Below are 20,354 nucleotides of genomic sequence, written 5' to 3'. Positions count from 1 at the left end.
CCACAAGCAGTCTGCTGCTACTGCCTGAGCAACACCTCCCTCTCCCAGCACAGCCCTGCATCTCCAGGCTCCTTCTGAGTGATTTCTGCAGCACCTCCAGCCAAGGCAGAAAGCTGCACCACTGATCATGAGAAGACCAAGGTCACTGGAGGGGAACAGCTAGTAAAATGACACTCTCCTGACCAGCTCAGGGTCTGATATCCCCTGATATCCTCAAGTTCTGTCTTGACAGACACAGGATGGGTTGGCTGCTTGCCTGCAAACTGGAATAGGACAGTTGGCAAGAAAACCCTGGAGCCTCCTTTCTCAATAGAAAACACTACCTACGCCAAAGAAAACAAATGATCTACAGAAATGCTCACCATCTACAGCCCCACACAACACACACAGGATTAAGGGCAGGAAGGGTTGCTGACCATTCACAGCAGCTTTCTGAGTGCTGAGGTAAAGACCTATACAGAGGAGCAACAAGTCTGTCCTTAATCCACAGGCTGCCAAGTGACAGCAGCAAGAGAACAGCCTTTCAGATGACAGACTTGCACACACGTGAAAAATGAGGGGAGACTGCTGGGAAAGTTTCCCATAGCAGGCACCCCCCAACAGCAATCATTAAGCTTTAGAAAGATGGAAACTGGATTTAGAAACTGGATTAAGGGTAGGGACAAACTGGTCAGAACTGGTCAGGACATCTTTGAAAGTCCAAGAAGCAGCAGCCTTGGCGTGGGTCCCGCCAGCTGGAGTCCCTGGCTGACAGTTCTCTGCATTCCTTTCATTTCCCAAAGCCATTCAACTGGAAAGGAACAGAGACATCAACTAGATCCCCATTCCCCAAATTAGGAGATGGTCCTCTTCATAGCCTTGAGTCTAAAGAATGACAGGGCAGTGACCTTGACAAATCCCTGTTTTAATTTCTTCCCTTCCCACCGAATTCTCTGGCCTGGCTGGTTCCTGCTTAGGCCAAGCTGGCTAATAAAAATTAATGACACAGATTTTTCCCCCATGAGAACAGCCACAGGCTTAGCCACAGAAAACTCAGGGATGCATCTCCCATACTGACCACTCAGGCTGTTCCCTGACAGTGCAGAGGAGAGAGTGCTTTTAAGCAGGCAGAAGAGACCTTACATGTGGTAGTGCTTTTCTTCAACTGGTTGCCTTCTTCCTCCTTCTTGGCAGAACCCCCAGGGTCTTCCCAGCCTTGCTTTGAATTCTGACAGCTCCTGACAGGATCTGAGCTGGGGATCAACTTCTTCTTCATGAATCCACCAGATGAAGCTGGATTAAGAAGCACAGACAGGTTTGGGGTAAGAAATTTCAACCCTCATCTCATAAAAATCCCTTTACTGCCCAGCATCTCTGGCACTCACCACTAGCCACCTTCATTTCTAGTCCTAGTTCTCCTCTTTTGATGATAGCAAGGGGCACAAGCCCAAAGCAAACAGGGAGAAACCACCAATTACAAGGCCAGAGTACAAGAGAAGGGTGGAGGAGAAGAATAAACAGTTGGGAACCATCACCAAGATTTCTCACCATTACACATTCATGCAAGACAGAGTAAGCGAAATCTTGCTAGCTGTCTTGCAGAAGAAGGGCACCCTGTGAGGACCAAGTCCCTCTCCTTGGGGAAGGACAGCTCTCCAAATAAAGGCACCACAGGGCCAAAGCAGGTGCAAAGAGCAAAAATCCCTGACAGCAAGGCACAGTCTCCACCAACATGTTCCTTACATGTGCCTTGCAGCACTAATGCCTGTCCCCTGCCCGACTAGCAAAAAGAAGGCAAAGCTTATATCCTTCATACCAGAGTCCTGCTTTCCTGATGGGACAACTAAGGGACTTGGCTTTGTCTCCTTGTGTGCTGGGCTCCCTGTTCCCACCTGGGAGTTATCAGTAGGTTTCTTAGAACCACCTTGGTCTCTGCAAAGAAGAAAGACAAAGGTAGGAAACCATCCCTCTTGCAGAATGGTCCACAAGAAGAGTTCTGGACATCCTGGGCTGGACCTCCAGCTGGGATGGTCACACTTTTCTAATCAGAGTCCAGCGATTTGAAATATGCTTTCCCTCCCCAGAAATGAAAGCCTTTGCCTTTTCCATCAAATTGCTGAAAACAGAAGCATTAAAACACAGGAGCTCTTCCCTCCTATGCACACACAGATCTGCAGCAACAGAGGTGCAAGCACGGACATCCCCATTCACTTGTCATGGAGAGCCACTGGCTCCAAGACACTTACTTGTTGGCTACAGGCTTCAGCCGAGATCTACACTCTGCTGGGCACTCAGACTTGTCTTCACCAACATTCACGCTTCCTAGAGAAAGGAACACAGCAAGATAGTATCAGATCCAATAAAAAGAAACAAGCCAGATTTGAGTCACAGGAGAATCTTAGGAGATAAGCCATGCACTAGGTAGATACTATGATGTTATTACAGCAAACTAGCACCAGTTCAACAAGTTTAACATGGACAGATTCACATACAATAGGTAGTAAATAACTTTGATGGCATTTTGCCCCTCTCAGTTCAAATGCTTTAAAACCTACGCAGCTACAGAAACAGAGCCGCAGTGTAAATGAACAGGCACGTCCAACAGCAATATAACACAAACAGCTCAGATCTCAGAGACCAAAGGATGGGGCAGGAAGGCGGAGAGACAAAAACCGCACAAGCTCACAGCAAACTGCAGACAGATACTGCTTCTGGCCCCCAAAAAAAGACAGGCCATCTAGAAGTGGTTGCAACACTGGGAACCCCAGAACAGGATCCCTTGGCCCACTGCTCAGTCACCACGGTGGAAGCTCAGTTCAAAACAGACAAGGAGGCTGGGTGAGCCCCAGCTGCAATCACAAAATCATCCTGGGAAAGTCTGCCTAAGCCTCTGAAATCCACCATGATCCCAATGTTTGATGACAGCTAGTACAACTTCAAATACTTGGTGATCCTCAGAGAAGAAAAACTCGCCATGCTAGAAGGAGCAATTGCACAGGGACAAATGGAGGTGTGTTGAGCACCAGAACTCAGAAAACCCTTATGTGGACAGAAAGTATAGGAGTTACTGACACATTCATTGTACTGGTCCAAGAAAAAGGCATAGAGTTGGCATGCTGTGTCCAGGCAGAGCTGTATGTGAATCAGTCATCCTCACCTTTGATGCCTTTTGACTCTGGCTTGTGCACAGGGTCAACAGGTTTGCTGGCAGCCTGGCTCTTGGGCAGAGGGTCTGTAATCTTTTCCTGTTTTAGTGCTGTGTACCCTGTTTTGCTGGACTGTACTTTTGGAGCTGGACTCTGCCACTGAGAACTGGTGGGAGAAAACTTGTCACTGCAAAAAAAGAACAACTTAGTGAGTCTTTTTGAAAGGACGGACCTTTTTATTGGCCTCTGTTCCAAAGACATGTCTTTAAATCTCAGCCACAAAAGCAGTCAGGGAAAAGGGAAGAAAGATGCAGGGACTTTTCCAAGTTATCCCAAGGATCATCTTGTGAGAAAAAAGGGAAAGAGAAATAGTACTTACCTGCTGAACGCTGACAAGCCAGTGGAACTGAGTCCCCCTGGCCTGTTTGGAGAGGTGTTTGATCCAGCCAGAGCCTGTATAATATTGTTACGTGCCTGATCCTTCTCAGCATTCACTGGACTGACCTCAGTAGTTGTTCTGGCAGAGGCAGTTTTACCAGGGCCATGAGAAGTAGTGACTTGGGTTTTAGTGTCAGAGGTTTTATTGCTGGAGGACTCTAATGACCGCAAAAAAATTTCTCGGGCTTGCTGTGTTTTTGCTGTGGAGGTTGTCCAAAAAGGCCCTGATGGGGTACCTTCATGGTGATCTGTTTTATTTCCCAACGGGGTACCTTTGCAGTCATCTGATTTATTTACAGCTGAACAGGACCATGGAGTATTTACACTTCTGAAGCCAGAGCTTCCAGAAGATGAAACAGATGGCTTGGTTGAATTAGCAAGGCCTTCCTGGCTGGGTTTCTTCAACACCTGCTCCGGTTTCTTGGGTTCTGCTGCTTTCTGGAATGCCCTGGCAGCAATAGGGGCTGGGGTACTCTCAGGTTTGTTGCCGGTGCTGCGGAGACCAGAGATCTGGACATTGTCTGGCTGCTGGTGGCTGGTACAGATGAACGTACCGGGCTCGGGCCCAGCTTTGTAGCTTCCAGGAAGAAGCACGTTCCAACACTGCCTGCACCTGTGGATAAAAAAGTCTCAGAAAACACCCTCCAGAGCACTGGGAGGCCATTGACACACAGCTGAGAGTGCAGGCACAATTCCACTGTCAGCACAGGGAGGGTGAAGGTAGCAGGCAGTGCAGCAGACCCCGTGTGCACACTCCTCGGGCACCAAAACAGAAGCTGCTGATAGCACAGCCCGAAGTAGGAAAGGTGTGGATGAAAACAGATCTGTGCAAAGAGTTTCCCCTATGCACAGGTCAAGAGCAGGCCCAAGTTGCCTCTACTCTGAAAAATATGTCCCACACCACTCTCCCTCCAGTCCCAAATGAACCAGGCTGCCCCTCTGCGACCCATAGGCCTGTGCCCCCACTTTGAAAAGCTGTACCTGAAGCAGTTCCTGTGATAGAGCTTCCCATCAACCAAGTAGCGCTGCACCAGGTGCACATGGTTCCTACAGATCCCACAACTGCTGCTAGGGATATTCCCACTCTCTGCCAGGACCCTTTTCTGTGGGGAGAAGCAGTGGGTGAGCAGGCAGCACCATGGCCCTGCGTACAGCTATGAATCCCCCAGGTAGGCGAGCGTTCGGCATGCACAGCCAGTTGGCCAGGACAGAGGAGTGATATCCAGAAAATCCCTGCTCCTGCTAACCCATTGTTCATACGAATTTGTCCTGGTTTCAGCTGGGACAGAGTTAATTTTCTTCTTAGTAGCTGGTACAGTGTGTTTTGGATTTAGTGTGAGAATAATGCTGATAACACACTGATGTTTTAGTTGTTGCTAAGTAGTGCTTACCCTAAGTCAAGGATTTTTCAGTTTCCCATGCTCTGCCAGCAAGCAGGTGTACAAGAAGCTGGGAGGGAGCATGGCCAGGAAAGCTGACCTGAACTAGCCAAAGGAATATTCCATACCATAGAATGTCATGCTCAGTATGTAAACTGGGGGGAGTTGGCTGGGAGGGGTGGATCACTGCTTGGGCATCGGTCAGCGGTGGTGAGCAATTGCATTGTGCATCACTTGTCTTTTCTTGGGTTTTATTTCTCTCTCTCTTTTTTTTTTTGTTATATTCTTTTTCAATACTAATATTATTATTACATTTTGTTATTATTATATTTTATTCTTACTGTAGTTATTAAACTGTTCTTATCTCAACCCACAAGTTTTACTTTTTTTTTTCAATTCTCCTCCCCATCCCACCAGGAAGAATGAGTGAGAGCTGTGTGGTGCTTAGTTGCTGGATGGGGTTAAACCACGACAGAAGTGGAACAGCCCTCGGGAGGACAGAGTAAGGGGGACTTGTTCCCACAAAGTCAAAGGACCAGAGTGTTTTGTCTGCCTGTGGGAAACTGAAGTGCAAAGGTCTCTGATTTGAATTTGCTGGGAAAGGGCCTTACTCTTCCGAGAGAGGAGCTTCCCTTCTTCCACGCTGTTTTCATCCCTACTCTGCTTTGAAACTGTTTGCAAGAATTTAATCAATGTTTTCTAGCAAAAATAATACATTTTGTTAAAAATCTCCACCCCCAAGATCTAGGAACAGCACAGCCGTGTCCTAAGACACCCATGTCCTATTCACCACTAGATGAATCCCAGCTGACTGATGGCTTTCCAATGACTGCCACCTGAACCTGTGCAGTAACCAGACCTCTGGATTAAATCCCCAATAGCGAGCAGAAAATTTAGAGACTAAGTCCTTACCACTAGGAGCCTTGAACTAGCCTAATATTCTAGCTCAGTGAACAGATTTAAGGTGTAAAAAACACCCCAAAACACATTTCTTACCGTGGTGACTGGGGATGTTTCTTTTGGCTTAGCTCGGGCTGGTGGGTGAGCAGGAGGCAGTTTTGGTGGCACTGGCTTAGGAGGCTCTGAAACAGCTTTCTTCCCAAGAGGCTGCTCCTGAGGTTCAGAGGAAGGACGCTTGATTCCAGCCATGCCTCCAACTGAAAGAAAGGAAGAAGGGAAGATTTTAAGGAAACATAAGCAAAACCCATGGGCTTAGGAGTAATTTACAATGTAAGAAGATCCAGAGGTGCCTGATGGATAACATGCAAAGCATAGAAGGAGACACAGGCCTCCTTCACGAGCAGTTCTGTAGTGGAGTGAAGGGCAAGAGGCAACAAGTGAATTTTACCAACATTCAGCTGAAACTGCTGATTTTTTTCTTCTCAGGGAATTCCAAGGAGGGGAATGAAAAAGTGGAAAAATACAAAACACCATCCATCAATGGTGTGAACAAGACCTTGGGTTTGTACCTGGCTGACAGTTTGGCTGGAATCAATCACCACTGAAACAGGCACTACTGTTAGGTATTACAGCTAAGGAACTGAAGCACGGACAGTTTGCTTCGTTCAAGTTGCTGTGCTCCGACTTCCTACACACCCTGAACCTTCACTGCTGTGGGCGTCCACCCCACATCCCAGCTGGGACTCTCACGGACCAAACAGCCTTGTTGAACGCAAAAATGACCACTAAAAATGCGTAATTCTACAACAAAGATTTGGAGGTGCCATGGTGGTGCTGATGTGGAAATCAAGACTTGCCACAAGAAGCCTGCAAATGCCCAATCCTGTTTTCTTTGCAGATGAAAGAGAAACCCTCGAAACTCACACCAAGCGGAGAAAAGAGAATCTCCAGCACACTTTGGTCAAGCAAGGAATGATGCCCCGTGCCCTAGGAAGTGCAGGGAGACTTCCCTGGGAAATAAGGCTTCATGCACAGTTTTTTACAGACAAGACCACTCATCTGTGTCAAGGGGATGTTATTTTTGCATGACTGCCTATTCTGAATGAGATGTCTCTGTGTTCCTTGTGGGATACTTGAGCCTCGGCTTCACTTTAAGAGCGACCAATTAAATGACCACCCGTCTGAAAAGAGATTATACCCTTCTCAGTAAATACAGAGAGAGTCTGGGCATGGAGCAGAGAGGAAGCCCAGTTCCCAGCAGCCTTCTCTCAAGAAAGCTAGCTATCCAAATAAACACCCAGGGCTCTTTTACCACAGCGACCAGTGGACTGGTGACAGCTGACCCAGTAAATGGTTTAGACTCAGCCTGCCCCCTCACTTCCCACTTGTGCCATTTATCGAATTCCCAAAGCCTAGCACAAAGATGGGTGGCTTCACCCATCTTTGGTCAAGTAAATGCCTGACCTCAATAAAATATTGGCCACTTGCCCTCTCTGGCCTCCTGTGTCCTGCTTATTTCATGGTCCTGCTGGAGCCCATTCGAAGGGCAGGACAAAGGTATTTGGAGTTTGCTTGTTGTCAGAGGGCACGCTCCTGACTGGGCTCATTTTCTGTCTGAAAATGCACTTTCACCCCAGCGACAGGAATGCAACCAGCACATTTTGCGGGACACTGGAGAGTATAAAAATGTGCTGTGCTTGATGACGTGGTAGGCAAGATGCTGGAGGGGAGGGGACAAAGACCCCAAACTGACCCAGATTCCCACCACTTGGCACAAACACAGTGGAATTTGTTTGACTTCAATCAGAATGGTTTTAAAACAAGAAATAAAAAATGAAGAAGGAGAAGGGAAGAGCTTGTGGAGGGAGAGAAAAAGCATGCTTAAATGTGTAAAGAGATGGAGAAGAGGGAAGAGTTTAGATATTAAAGGCAGTTCTAAGAGTGAATTGTGCTTTCTTTCCAAGATGTAGGACATTTTCAATACATATCTGTCTTCTCCATCTAGATTCACCTTAACTAGTTAAGTTATTCATGTCCCACTTTCTAAAGTTTCCTCTGGAGGAACCTGTGAAATTGGTTTATCGTTTTATTTCATTTTGTATGCGCTTAAAGCCAAATATAAACCAAGTTTACAATAATGTTCCTGTGAGCCCAGATAAACTCTCCAGTACGTGAACATAATGCCTTGGCAGCTCTTTGGCCTGTTTCATGTTTGAAAGAATTGCTATCACAATTATGCCAGTTAAGGGGGTCATTTTCTTCTACTTCCTTAAATCAGTACTGCTGTGCTGTACAAGCCCCACCATCGATGCTGTTCCATTGGCACAGCCTCACAGACAAGCTCAGCCTTGTTAAGACTCTGTGTTCTCACCAACCCTCCAGTGTGGCAAAGACTGGAGCAGGGATGGAGGTGCTTGAGACAGGAAAGCTGGGGACTATGGAGGGGAACCTTCAGTGCTCCTGTCTGGCTGGACCATAAGAAATTTTAGATTATATTTTAAATTTTAAGGCACTAGTTTTAAAGACAATGCACAGCCCTGTGCCCTTCCAAAAGCACTGGTGCTACTGTAGGCTGGTGTGTAAAGAGTTCAAGTCCCCTATTGAAGTTTTGGTACCAAAAGGCCTCTGTGCAGTCTGTTTTGCTTTTCCAAGCTTGTTAGGAGGCAAAGGAAAGCACAAAAATAAGCCCCGATCCTTCCCGCCCCTCCAGGGAATATGGTACTTACTAGGAGACCGTCCATGGAAGTAGTTATAATACTGGGAAACATAGGTGAGGATGCTCAGCCTGTCTGGTACCCTCAGAGCAACCATATCCTCTGCATCCAGCAAGGCTGGAATCCCCAGCTCCTCCTCCGCCACTCGAAATGCCTAGAGAAGGAAGGAAAAAAAAAAAGGGGGGTCTTGTCCAGCCCAGGCAGCAGAGCTGTTCCTCATCGGAAGTAAGAAACTCCACTGTAAACAGCCCCCCTCGAATAGTAACTCTACTGGGGAACAGCTGCACCAGTTTAACTCCTACATCGTACGGCCGTTACAGGAACCAACGGAGTCATGGCTTCCAGCCACCACGTTGAAAAATTCAGGCAGGGAGCCAGAAATCTGGCCTGGCAAGCTGGCTGTAGCTCACTGCACAGGAACTCACCTGGGCTTCCCCTGCTCTTCCTCCAGCCTGCCTCTATCTGCATATGCACAGCTGTGGAGAGCGCCTGGCAGAAGGGGATGTGTCAGTCCAGGCTGGCAGACTGCGCTTCCAGGCTTCCAGCCCAACCTGGAGCGCTCCCCAATTAACGGTGCGCTGGTAGGTGTTTGCAGGCAGCTTTCTATCTCCAAGTGCTGTGCAAATGTTAAAGCTTCCTGCCTACTACTGCCTGCTCTTCCCCATCTGAAAAAAGAGGAAATCTTGGGCTGCAGGAGGGAGCTTTCTCTCCCAGACTAGAGAGGGGGAAGAGAGGAATAATGCTTAAGAATTCCTGATACTTAGCTCCCTTCCAGCTTAACCATTTCCACTCTGCCTGACATGTATTTGGGGCAAATATTGCTCTTTGTGGTGCCCTCTGCTTTGAAACTGCAGGATCAAAGTCAGATAAAGGAGGCAAAAGCCATTTTCTTTTGCCTCTGAACAAGAGCCTTTACTAGAGGACAAAAAAAAATTGCAACATCCATAAAGCAACTTTACCCTTGCTCAACTCAGTGTAGGGCTTTCACTAAGGACTTTCTCCAGCCCTCTTCCTTCCTGGCTTATAGGAAAAAAATCCTTTCCCTCCCCATTTGGAGCAACCCTTCCGAAATGCCAACACAGCAAAGGAAAACAGCACTTGCAAGACCAGAGGGACAAGAGCTACTGCTGAAGCCCACACTGAAAGGGTTAAAGACTTGAACATATTAAACCCCTCCGCATCTGACCTCTGGCACAGACACACACCACTGTGGGTGTACAAGCCAACCATTCCTGCTTAGAAGAAACAAACAGCCACTATTCTTCAGCACGATAATTACCATTTTGTTCCATTGGGTATCCTGGTAAAAATGTAACTGAGCTGACATTAAAAACGCTTTCAGCCAGTTACCTCCGGCTGTGTCATCCCAGCTGCCAGCAAGCCTGGCACTCGCCTGTCTCATAACCTGGTACTTAATATATTCTTTGGAGTGTTCCCCATTGCACTGGCTGCACAACTGGTCTGACCAGTGGAATTTTCTTGCTGGACATTCTTGGTGTGCAGTCTAGCGGGAACGCAGGTCATGCCACCTCATGCCACGGGTGAGACCAGTGCAACAGGCGCACCTGGACCACAAAGAGGAGGATGCTCTATGCGCACAACTGGTTTGGCCAGAACCAGGTGAGCAACGCAGACAGCAACATTAGGATGTAGCATCCCCTATGCCTACAGCATCCTCGTGTTCCTGGGAGCTGCTCTTGCCTGGAGATCCAACAAGATCACCACCTAACATGGCCCATTTGTCTTTCTCCTCTACCTGCTTGCCCAGGCTGGCCTTTAAAGAAGCAAGGCATTATTTCTGCATAACATTTTTCATCAGTGCAGCTTCAAGTGCTTTACAAAGGAGGTAAGTGCCACTGATCCCATTTTGCATAGAGGAGGCAAAGTGATACACTCAAGGCCATCGGAGCCAGCCAGGCAAAACTTTCCTCTGACACAGGCTACTGCTGTATCTGCTACACCATGCCACCATCCATTAGCACTGAAAGAACTGGATCCAAGGCCTCTAGAAACCTTTCTCCTCTTAATCTATTTTTTTAATTCTTTAGGGAAAAAAAAGCCACCAACTGAAATTTTTCTAGGGTTTGGGGTCGGGTTTTTTGGCACTTGAGAAGTGACACATTCTTCCTCGGCAGAAGACCTTATATGGCAAATTGCAGCCCAGACAAGATTTTTTTAGTTGAATAATACAGCCCCTGAAAAGAAGTTAGTGAACAGTGAGGCAGCAAGGAGGATCCGAACAATTGCAGAGGAATAGCGCTGGGAGAAATCAGACCCACTTGTATCCCAAGGGCAGTCAGAGCAAGAAAGTATAGGAGCTAGAACAGAGAGCAGTCCAAGGGGGGGAGCCCAGCCCAGGAGCCCACAGGGAGGTGGAGGGGTCAACCCCACTCATGGCAGAGCCAAGGCAGCAGGATACCACCAGTGCAAGGGCAACACAGACAAGTCGTCCTACAGCAGGTGGAATAAGGGAGAGCAAAATAAAGGACATAAAAGAAACTAAGAAATGGATGGAGGGGCGGAACACAGGCTGTGTCAAAGGAGGGGAGCAACTCTTCTTATGAGAGGCACAAAGAAGCTTTTCATTAATAAAAGCAGCGGAGGCAGCTCGTGCAGCTCATTTCCCAGAGACAAGCAAAGCTGCCAGCAGAGCAGACACCATCAGCCCGGCTGGGGAAGGAGCAACACTCAGGGCTCCACAGCGCTCTGGCTAGGATGACCGTCCATGGCGAAGAGGCCCTGATGCCTGCCAAATACCAAACCGCAAGGGCAAAAATGCTTGGTCTGAATCTCACCTAGAGGAGAGGAACATGCAGGGCTGAACCCCAGAGAGTGTGAATAACTAACTGCTCACATACTGCAGTCCCAGCCTGGGGAGAGGGGAGTCCATCACAGGCGCTGTGAACACGGCCAGGGCTGAAGGGGAGCGGAAGCTAAGGAGCGTGGGGGGTGCGAGTTTAGCTCTCCCGGAGGCAAGGACCACCTCAGACAGCTCACTGCGTCAGACGATGTCATTCCTCCAGTCCAGACAAGAGTAAGCTGCCGTGGTTCGTTCACATCCCAATCTCCTGCCAAGCAGCCACGAAGCTGTGTGGAGCGATGCCAAGGGAAGAGAAGCATTTTAATCCGCTGCCTCTCTCTTTGTGAGGGTGAGAGGGAGGAAAAAATCCTTCCTTGGAGCACTAAGTCCATGCTTGAATCCAAGGCAGGAGGGGGTTGGCCTGCCCACTTTCTTCATGGAGAGAACAAGAGAAACTCAAATCCCATCCTGGAGTGAAATGTCCAGTCAGGATGAGGTTTTAGGATGTCTCCACCTTCCAGCAGTCTTCATCCCCTGCACTGGGAATGAGCAGAAATTGGGGGAGACTCCCTATGCTTCCCCTCTCACACCAGCTATCTCCCAGCTCTTGCTCCGTGCCTGAGAGGTATTACGTACTCATTACGTACACGTCCATTTCCATGTTTTGACCTCCAGCATCTCTGTCAGAGTTCCTGCTGCCACAGGACACACTGGACACAGGCATCACTGTGTGGCCAGCGAAGAAGTGTGAACAGTCTGAGGGTGCTTTCAAGCAGCCAGCAAGCCTGGACATTGCTATTCAAACCAGAAGGTCGGATGCATGCAGAATAAGGCAAAGGATTTGAATACAGCACACTCAGCACACTGCATCTGCAGGGTTTCTGTTGCTAAACCACATAAGCAAGGTGCCCGGTCATAGATTAGACCAAAAGTAAAACATTAAAAGTCACTTACCAACTTGTTGTTCTCGTACACATTTTCTTTACTGAGGGAGTTGAAGTTTCTGAAATACAGAAAGAAGAGAAAAATCTCAGGTTGGTGATGTAGAGCAAGCTGCTTCACTTCCAGCTTCTTGAACCTCTCTAAGCCTCACTGGTTCGGGGGACAGAGCACCTCCTCCCACCCTGCCTTCTCAGAGATGCTCCAGAGGGAGCAGTGTGGCAGATCCCAACCAAGACAGTCACAGACCTGCTATACCTCCCAGGACAGAGACATGCAGGAGACCCAACAGGCACAGCCATCTGCCCACAGGCAGCACAATACATTTTTGGCACATCTACCCTTGCTGGTCTGACTCCTGCAGCCTCCTGCAGACAGGATGTGCTGATGCCAAAACATCCCATGCAAATTCAGGGGTTTTGCCGAGACAGCCAGGACCAACCTCTAATTCATGGGGTGGGGTTTCTTCCCCCAAAAGGCCTTGCTCCTCTCCCACCTCAAAAAGATACACCAATGCCTATAAGCCAGAATTGCAGCACTCTCTCCCTGGAAGTACCTTCCAAACAGTCACATCCATGCTCTTCTCCCATCTTGCAAGTTGTCTCCGCACAGAGAGAGACCTCAGCTCCAAGGAGGTATTGATCCCTCAGATGCTGCATGTATCGCACACTTCTCCAATGCACCCATATCCTCCAATCTCAGAAGCTGCTGGTTCCACCAGCACATAAGTTCTGGTTTCAAATCGTCTTTTCTCCTCTGGCAAAGCTCCACAAAACCAGCATCAGGAATCTGCCTGGGAAATACCTCTGCCCACAACACAATACTGCAGCTAGTAACACCAAAGTTGCCTGTTGAAATCTTACTCTCCTTTCCCTAGGGCTGCCACTTTTGATTTGTAATCATAACTAATAACTAAAAAGGAAGAGACAATTACTGTTTGCAGTTACAAGCCAAAGTCAACAATCCTTCCTTACTGCTGTCCCCAGACATCACCTCCCTCTTCCCCTCTCCCCAGATTAGCTCTCCCCATCTCTGATACAAGCCAAATGCCACCTCTCTCTGCACTGTGCCGGGAACTCAGAAACTGGAACCTGGCAGGACGGGCAAGAAAGCACAGGGGAGAGTGCGTTTGTGCTATTGGAAGTAGAGCTGCAACACAGTGTGCTTTCTCAACCATAGCAGAGTGTGTTCCTTTCTTAGGAAACAGCCACAGTCAGCTTTGTTTTAAACTGACTGTCACTTGCTAAACTCGGAATCCAAAACTGATCGCTGGCTGGCACAGCCCGGCTCTCCAACACCGCTTCCTTCTGCCCAGGCAAGCCGGCAGGGTCAATTCCTTTCTGATAACCCAGTTTCACTTTACAATCCTTGTACCTCCTGGCACAGAGCTAAGCGAAAGGCTGATATCAGAGAGGAAATTTCCACTGATAAACAGAAAAGGCTGCAGCAGCAACTTTGCATTTTTGTGCATAGCACCTTTACCACCGACATGGACCTACCCTTGTTAGCCAGTCCCTCACCTCTGAGAGGAGCCAGGATAACTGTGTGAAAGCCAGGGCAAAGCTGGCTCGCAGCGACCTATTCATGAGACAAACACATGATCTGTATCGCAGCAGGGGAACTTTTTCCATGACTTGTAACAGCGAGGAACAAGCCAGGTCCTTTATCTACTTAGTACAGAAAGTGGAGCATTACGTTATAAATAAGAGAGGGGCCTTCAAACAGGTTTGTCCATCATGCCACAGCCTATGCCTCCTCCATGCTTCCCACATCTGGTATTGCTCTGTGGGATAAGGAGAGAACGAATGACAGATAAGACCCAAAGGTCACACTCCCTCAAGAAGCACGTAAAGACAAGGCACATCCCACCTCTAAATCATATACTCTTTCCTGTGCAAAATCAAAGGGACTTGCAGAAGTTTTGCTTCAAGCAGTGCTCCTGCCTGGGGATTTCCCTTCCCTGAGACAATGGATTTAAAAGAGCAACAAAAATAATCACAAGCCAAAAAAAGTCTCAGTGAAACAATAGCTACAATCATCCTGGTTTGTGTCAGGCAAGAAAATCAGCTTTTTTAAGAGACAGCTGAAGGAGGCGATTGCAGCTCTCTGCCTCACTCACGGTTCTGCTCCCAAATAAAGTCTCTTTTAGCAGGGACATCCTGAAGGCAGGAAAACATCTGCAAGAGCAAAAGGGAGCTCCAACTTCCTTGGTCGTGCTGACACGTAAGACATAACATATTGGAGTTACCTATTTACTGTTGGTCAGTGCCTTTTGCTCCCATGCTGAATGCTGTTTGCTGTGGTAGCATGTGTGCAGCTCCACACTGTGGGGCATGTAACAGAGACCTAAAAACCCAAATCTCTCGATGGTGAATGTCTGAAATCCCCTTCTGTTCCCCGAAGGAGAGTGCAAACAACCAGATTACTTGGTCATTTCAAGAGCCTCCTGCCCTCTCAGCATCACTCCTTCCCTGGCTAGTCAGGTGAACCGCTTACATATAATATTTCTTTTGGAAATTGATCTTGCTGGTACATCTCCCATGTTGGAATATCAAAGCTCTCTGGACCAATGTAATCCTAAGAAAGCAAAGCTAATACAAATGGAGAAGCAGGAATTCTCCGCTGAGAAAACACAGGCAACTGAATTAATTGGAAGAGGTGAAAAATATAAATCTGACCCAAGAGAGGGCCTCCAGTGTTGGAAACAAATCAGAGTGGAGTTCACTAGCACAGGACTAGAAGTGAAGTTTTTAGCTCCCAAAAAAATCCTTCTCTTAGCAAAAAGTGGCCAAGCATTTCTCATGCTCACAAATCTCTGTGACCACCCACTGCTCCAGCTGCAGAGACCCAGTGCTTGCAAAGCACGCCATGGTCCTTTGCAAGCACATGTGCTTCCATAGAAGGAACCTCTGCTGCTGCGGCTGCTGCTGGAAGCACTAATTCGGTTGGAAACTTTACCTCAGAGCAGACTGAGCAAAAAAAGTCCCAGAGCCACGATGGTCCCAAAAAAGCTTCTGCCTCTCAGCACTGTTGTACTAGTTTCTCTAGAGACAATAAGATATGTGCAGTCAAAAGGATCACTGAAAAAGAGAGTGAATCATCCTTTGCCTGCTCACAGTCCTTGAACAGAGGGTTCAAATCCAGGGTGCCCTGCTGGGAACAGGACCTTTCAGTTATGCTCTTTCCAGAGGTGCAAACAACCTGGGAAGAGGGGACAGGGCTGGGAATCCCAGGTGGAAGATGTCCCCCATGTGCTCATCCTCCTCTCAGCAACGCCTGCTCCCCACTGCTCTGGTCTTGCTGGCAAGCTGCAGTGTGCTGCTGGGGGTGACCAACAACAGATGAGACTCCCTGACCCCAGAACCATCCTCCCCTTGCCTACGCCTGTCACACAAACCACAACCCCGTGGAGGCCAAGCACGTGGCAGCTCTGCTTCATCCCAGCCTTTTGCTAAGGAGATGGAAACTGCAAGCAACCTGTCCCCAGCACCGCCAGGGCCCTCCCTGTCCGTACTGGCGACTGTCGGCCTCACCCTGCCTCACTGAGCTGACAGCGGCCCAGGAAATGCTGCTGGGGGAATGGGCACCGCTGCTGCTCCGCTGCCAAGGGGGATTTCACAACCAATTTCCAGAATGCCGAGCTGAACACCAGCTCACAGTCTGGGAAAGAACAAGATCCCGGACGAAGAGAAGGAGCTTAATCAAAACCTTTCCTCGACATCTGGCATTAATATCCGAGCGAGTGTGCATGACTCCTCTGCTTCTTCTAACTCACTTATCAGGCCAAGGCCACTATAACCATGGCCGGAGCTTGCACAACCGTTGCCATCACACACGGCAGCTGCTCACCTCAGCCTCCTACCACGCTGCCATGAGGCTTCACGTCCGTCTGATGAGAGGAGCCTCAGGGCTCCGCAATCATCCCAGAAAATGGGCTGGGACCTGCCTGATACAGCATGCGTGCCTGGCTGGGGCTGGCTATGAAGCATTCTTCAGCTGGGACAAAAGCGAAATGAATTTCCATGGTAATTCGGCATGTGTCTCCACTCCCCCAGAGCATCCTTGCTTGGGTGAGTGGGAAGTGAGTGGGAAATGCATGTCTAATTTTACACAGCCTGCCCTGTTCACTGATAACATACAAACCGACATCAGTCAAGTTTGAGAGAAGTTATCATATTTTCCGTGTTTTCCCACAAAAAAACAGGAAGGGGGGAGAGACCCCAACCTGCCTGTCCTCTGAGCCAGATACCCCACAAGAGAAGCCCATGATTATGACCATGTTTTGTAATTGCTTGAAGTTTTCCTGGGAATTTCTCAGGCTCCTGCAAGGAAAAATCCCCTGCACTCCTCAGCCCAAGAATGTAATTTGTGTAAACCAAGACGGAAAACACACTGTTGCAAAACTCTGATGCCGTGACTGAATCATGTTCTGCAAATGATTTATATAGCAGAGCTTCTGCAAACACACCGAGTGCTCCAAACACCAATTATCCTTTTCTAGCTTTATTTTCAGCATGATGCTTTTAATCTTCAACTAGGATCTTTGCTACAAGCAAGGAGAGGAGCTCAGGATAAACCACTTCAAGCCCCTGGGAAGCAGGAGTCACAGCCACACGTGCACCCAGCCGCACTTCTCTGCCAGTGGCTCCTGCACCGCCAATACTCAGAAAAGCTTTTACAGATACATAGAGAATTTGCACAAGTATTCACCCCCAGGATCTGACACAAGACACCCAGCAGCCCTGGCCACCAACCACTTGAAAGCATAATTTCCTTCCAGCAGGACTTTGCCCAGCCAAGGATACACCTGGTGCTTTCCTACATTATACCACTGACACTGATGAGGGAGGTCACTGATAAAAGCTTCTCTCACTTTAACCTTCAGGCAGTCTTTGCTGAGCTTGTCCAAGTCAGAAAGAGCTTCTGTAAGGTCCTGAAAAAAGTCAGGCAGAATTTCCACCGTAAAAGAAAATGAATGGGAACACAGAGATGCCACAAGGAACATCTTCCCTCTTTACTACAGGAGAATTTATTTAAGGTATATCTATCCACAACCCTTGATGCACAGTTCAAGGATTATAAACAACCCGCTAAACTGGTCAACAGGATTATTCCAGCTGCAGAGTCGCTGAGCCCCTGTTTACACCCATGCTCCGGATGGGCCAGCTGCAGAGTCGGCCACGAAGCAGTCACAGTCCATTTACGAGCAGGTCCTGGTCACATCAACTTTTCTGCCCCGATATTTTGTATCTTTGGGACTGTGAATCAAAGGAAGGAAGGGAAATATCTGGAGTCATGTGGACGCAACAGCATGTCAGGAAGCCACACACAGCAACACCACGGTGACTGCCCAAGCAGTGGGGACTACAGAGAAAGTGTGCCTGAAGCTCCTGCACTAACCTCCTGCTGCCCAAGCCCGCTCCTGTCTTTTCCAAGTTTCAAGGTGACAGAGGAGAGACAGCAAGAGGAGATCTTCTCCTTGGGCTTCTAGCAGAAACGAGACACCTGTAAGAGAGATCTCTGCACACAAACCCAAGCAGCGGGCTGTCCTGGGAGCACGAGGAAAAAGGCAGAATTCAAGGAACAGGAGGAAAACTGCACTACAGAAGACCCAACCTGGTCCTCTATCAGCTGGACACATCTGACTAGGAGAGACCTAATGCTTAAATCAATAATCCTGGGCGGTCTTTGCACTGCTCCCTTGCCTTGGCCTCCCCCTTCAACCCCCCCACCTCAAAGTCCAAAGAGCTGAGGAAAAAAAAACAACAAAAAAACCCCAACTAGGAAGCAGGATCTGCACCTCCCTTCAGCGATTCACCTTCCCAGACGTTACCATTTGGGCAAGGACAGGTCAAAACCCACAGGGCACCAGCAATGGCACCAGCCAGGGATAGAAAGCACTTTGCCTCCCACAGACAGAGCTCTAGGTGGGAAAAACGAGCGATGTGCAGGAATCCAGCGGCTGCCGGGCCCTGCCCTTCTATTGTACTTTGCTTAAATAGCCCTCGCCTCCCGACTCACGAGCAGCTGAGCTGCCGTCGGGCTGAGCGAGGAAAGCCCTGCCTAAGCAAACACAAACAGCAAAGAAGGAAACGCTTTCCCAAAAATCGGTGCCTGAACTTGTTCTGCAATGGAAAGGACGCATTTAAAACGTTTATAATTCAGCTACGGAGGGAAGAAAGGGGAAAAAGGAAAAATCGAGGGGAAAAAAAAGCAGCACGTAGGCAGCGAGAGCGGAGCTCTTCGCTTGGAGGGTTTCAGCGTGGGTGCTCGCAGAGCAACCGGCGCCAGCCGCCGGCCCGCAGCATCTCCCAAGGAGGAGCCGGGATTCCCGCGAGGGCTGCGTCCGCGGGGAAGGCGGAGGCCCACGGCGGACGGAGGGCCCGGGGTCCGCAGCTCGACGGCGGGCCGGCCGCGGCCCCGCGAGGCCCTTCGGCCGCGAGCGGAGGCTCCCGTCCCCCGCCGAGCCGGCGGCCCGCGCGTTGGCCTCGACGCCCGGCGAGGGTACTCACATGAGGTCGGGCCGGTGGCGGTGGAGGATGGCGCAGAAGGCGAGGCCGTCGCGGAAGGAGGTGGTCATGTTGGTGATGCTGACATCGCGGTAGCCCTCGCACTGCTGCTTGCACCACAGCTGCAGGTTCTGGATGGCCGCCATGGCCTCGACAGGCCGCGGGAGATGGCGGCAGGGCCTCCCGCGCCCCGGGGCGGGAGGGAGCCCCTCGTCCTGCCGTGCCCAGCCGCAGGCTGCCGGCGTGTGGCGGGCCGGCCGCGCCGGGGAGGAGGCGGGGAAAGGGGCGGGCGAGGGGCGGGCGGCGGCCCCGGGCCCTCGGGGCCTCCCTCCGCCTCGCCTCGGGGCCGAGCTTGGCGGCGGAGGGGAGGGCTGACAGAAAACGGCGGCGCCTGGGACGCGGCCGGCCGCCCCGCGTGGGCAGCCGCCGTCGCGGGGCGTCGTGTGTGGCCGGGGGCGGCCGCTTCTCCACAGGGAGCGGGGGCGGCGGCACCCCCGGTTCTCCTGGCAGCTCCGCGGGGGTGCCCGCCGCGCCTTGGGCTTCTGCCGCGGGGGCGAAGGAAATTTCCTTCGCGCCCACAGGGGGGAAAAAAAGTCGAGTTTCCTTCGCGAAGGGGCGCCCGCCCTGGTGAGGCGTGAGGAGGAGGAGGGAGGACGAAGCACGGCCGCCCCGAGGCCTCACGGCGCCTAGGGAAGGAGGGAGGCCGGCCGCGGGCACAGGGCCTGCCCGGCTTGGGGCGGCCCGCGGGGCATCGGCGGCCGTTGGCCGTCCCCCGCCGCCGCCTCCGCTCCCCGTGCCCGCAGAGGAGGAAGAGCGGAGCGGCCGGACGAGGGACGCGAGGCGGCGGCCGCCCGCTGCCCTCCTGGGCTGGCCACGGCCAGCGGCGGCACCGCCGTCGCCGATTCACAACGGCCGACCTGCGGCACGTAAGGTAACTCGGCCGGACCTCGTGCGGCTGACAGAACTGCCCGAGAGACAAGGTAACGCTTCAGGAGCTGACTGTAAACTGGGTAAAAATAATTAATAAAACATATAATACATTAATGGCATTTCTGTGACATGATATGGATAATATACATTAATATATAAATACCTCACAAATAATTCAGTGTGTTTCCATTTCATCAACAATCGCCGGCCAATGTATTTACTTTATGGTAAGGATTATACATTTCATTATAAATGGCTTGCTGGGCATGTCAGCAACTTTTACATCTCCATTCACTTTATTATTAATGGTTTCCTGAACAGTAACAGCATAATAATGCACACAATGCAGCATGAATATTTGATGTGGCATCTATAGTCTCCCATTTATCATTTATAACAGGCTACAAAAACATTATAAAACATTTATTACAAATTTATAGATCACTTTATACTAAAACAAAGTTGTGTTATAAATACATTATTAATCCTTTATGCCATTTATAGGAATCCCTTGTAATAAGGCCTTAGCATATGTTGCTGCACAAGCGTAACAAGAACGGTGTGGCAAGAAGGAAATACGGCACAGTGAGCCTGCTCGTGAGTACTGGGTGTATTCTGTG

The 20,354-nt window shown here is 49.8% G+C and overlaps 1 protein-coding gene across 7 annotated transcripts in view; it reads right to left on the bottom strand.

Annotated features, from left to right (window-relative positions):
• MICALL2 (MICAL like 2) overlaps positions 1–19,101 on the bottom strand; it is a 37,001-nt gene extending 17,900 nt beyond the window's left edge. For 2 of the 7 annotated variants that reach the window (XR_005931402.1, XM_030001573.2), the window contains exons 1-10: positions 18,808–19,086; positions 12,311–12,359; positions 8,569–8,710; positions 5,939–6,099; positions 4,545–4,666; positions 3,505–4,176; positions 3,137–3,312; positions 2,226–2,301; positions 1,796–1,911; positions 1,123–1,272 (exon numbers count right to left, since the gene is read on the bottom strand). Coding sequence is in view for 6 of the 7 variants with exons in the window: in XM_030001573.2 (XP_029857433.1) it covers positions 1,123–1,272; positions 1,796–1,911; positions 2,226–2,301; positions 3,137–3,312; positions 3,505–4,176; positions 4,545–4,666; positions 5,939–6,099; positions 8,569–8,710; positions 12,311–12,359; positions 18,808–18,950 (1,807 nt within the window). In the remaining variant the exon portion in view is untranslated. Of the gene's footprint in view, positions 1–1,122; positions 1,273–1,795; positions 1,912–2,225; positions 2,302–3,136; positions 3,313–3,504; positions 4,177–4,544; positions 4,667–5,938; positions 6,100–8,568; positions 8,711–8,981; positions 9,442–11,351; positions 11,933–12,310; positions 12,360–13,990; positions 14,079–18,807 lie in introns of those variants that run through there. The other 5 variants (XM_041120118.1, XM_030001572.2, XM_030001578.1 and 2 more) reach the window with 5 other exon arrangements.
• Between the last annotated feature and the right edge of the window lie 1,253 nt (positions 19,102–20,354).

Source organism: Aquila chrysaetos, chromosome 25, assembly GCF_900496995.4.
Source record: "Aquila chrysaetos chrysaetos chromosome 25, bAquChr1.4, whole genome shotgun sequence".
Taxonomy (NCBI): domain Eukaryota; kingdom Metazoa; phylum Chordata; class Aves; order Accipitriformes; family Accipitridae; genus Aquila; species Aquila chrysaetos.
Note: the sequence above shows the minus strand (reverse complement) of the source record. Positions and strands in the feature narration are given on the sequence as shown.